We start from the raw sequence: 1,928 nt of genomic DNA, 5'->3' as shown, positions 1-1,928 counted from the left end.
TGTATGTATGTATGTATGTATGTATGTATGTATGTTAACATGATTAAACCAAAACATGATGAGTGACACTGAACCGTCAAACATCAAGTAACAAATGGATTAACACTTTGATTTGTCGTTAATTGCACATGTCGGCATTCAGTTGGATATTTTCAAGCACACAGACACGCAGGAACCGCTGCAACAAGCACGAAATGTGGTTAGTTGCGAAAAACAGTTCCCTGCTGTCGCCTGATCTGACGCTGATCATTTTGCATATTTCCTTAAGAAATTTAAGGGTGTTGGGGTCCATCGGGCCAAGAACCTCCATGCATATTGGCAAGAATTCCATCGAGGGGAGGGGGTTCCCATATTTTTTCATTTTCTCGTCCGCTGCCCTGGCCGCGGCCAAACCGCATTCTTTACTTGTCAGGTTTACGTATCGTTCGGCGAGGGTGCCAGGGACCGTAACATCCCACGCCAAACATCTGCCGGCTCTCCAAGGTATTAGCGTGCATCCGTCCTGGCGCCTACCATCATGCGCAGAAATGCCGGATGGTTCCTTGAGAACCGGGATTGAAGCCTTGGAAAAGAGCTGACAAATGTAATCGTTTAGCGCTGAGTGACGTAGTTGACGGCCCCCACCCAGGCGACAAACCAAACCGTGGTGCCCAAACTCGTCCGCCCCAGCGCCACATCGGCACGTGTATTTATTCTGAATGACCAGGCCAAGTCTTAAGCCAATGGCAAATCTCACAGACTCGTCGTCAAGCCTGGTGCCCACAGAGGTGTTGGGCCACGATCTCAACTGCACGGCCAAACCGCATTCTTTACTTGTCAGGTTTACGTATCGTTCGGCGAGGGTGCCAGGAGATTAATTAAGAAATATGAATAAGGCATATGTATGTATGTATGTATGTATGTATGTATGTATGTATGTATGTATGTATGTATGTATGTATGTATGTATGTATGTATGTATGTATGTATGTATGCATGTATGTATGTATGTACGTATGTATGCCTGTATGTATGTTTATATGTTAGTTTGTATGCCTCATTCATGTTAAAAATAATTTAAACATGCAAGTAGGCAGCAGAAATAGATATAGCATTAATTCGAACAGTTATTTTTTTGTTAATAATAATAACAATATTATTATTATTATTATTATAACCATTTTCCAAATTGTTTGATCTATATAATAATGGAGATTAATTAAGAAATATGAATAAGGCATAAATAAAACTATAAAAATATGAACACACACATGCACATATTTGTATGTACGTTTGTATGTATGTATGCATATATGTATGTTTGTATGTTTGTTTGTTTTTAGGTATGTATGTATGTTTGTATGCATGTTTGATAGTTTGTTTTGTATGTATGTATGTATATTTGTATGTATGTCTCCTTAAATTCTTAGCACGAGATCAATAACATGTCTGCTCTCATATCGAAAACAATTATTTTTACGCAATAACAAATGATAATAATATTATAACTTCTATAATTAGTATAATAATAACAAATAATTATAATAATAATAATAATAATAACGAATAATAACAAATAATAATAATAATAATAAAAATAATGTATAAACCAACCTATAAGAGGAAGAAACGCGCGCACGAAAAATCTCAACATGTTGTGTTGAGGATGATGATGATTATGATGATATTGTGGTTGTTGCTGTGGCTGCTGTGGCTGCTGTTGCTGCTGCTGATGTTGCTGAAGTTGTTGTTGTTATTGTTAACGTTGTTGACGTCAGTCTTTCTGAAGAAAAAAATTATTGGATGTATTATTGATTCATGCTTCTTTGTTCCATTAGAGGATTTTGTTGTTGTTGTTGTTGTTGATGTTGTTGTTGATGTTGTTGTTGTTGTTGTTGTTAATGTTGTTGATGTTGTTGTTGATGTTGTTGTTGATGTTGTTGTTGTTG

The 1,928-nt window shown here is 36.8% G+C and overlaps 1 protein-coding gene across 1 annotated transcript; it reads left to right on the top strand.

The window, feature by feature from the left end:
• Positions 1 to 194: 194 nt before the first annotated feature.
• On the top strand, positions 195 to 578 carry HELRODRAFT_184688 (hypothetical protein; the record flags this gene model as incomplete). The annotated part of the gene is made up of 1 exon (XM_009018218.1): positions 195 to 578. The coding sequence occupies one exon, from the start codon at positions 195 to 197 to the stop codon at positions 576 to 578; it is 384 nt and encodes a 127-aa protein (XP_009016466.1).
• Positions 579 to 1,928: the final 1,350 nt, after the last annotated feature.

The sequence above is a fragment of the Helobdella robusta genome (assembly GCF_000326865.2).
Source record: "Helobdella robusta unplaced genomic scaffold HELROscaffold_2095, whole genome shotgun sequence".
Lineage (NCBI taxonomy): Eukaryota > Metazoa > Annelida > Clitellata > Rhynchobdellida > Glossiphoniidae > Helobdella > Helobdella robusta.
The sequence above is the reverse complement of the archived record's forward strand: the minus strand, read 5'-3'. Positions and strand labels throughout refer to the sequence as shown.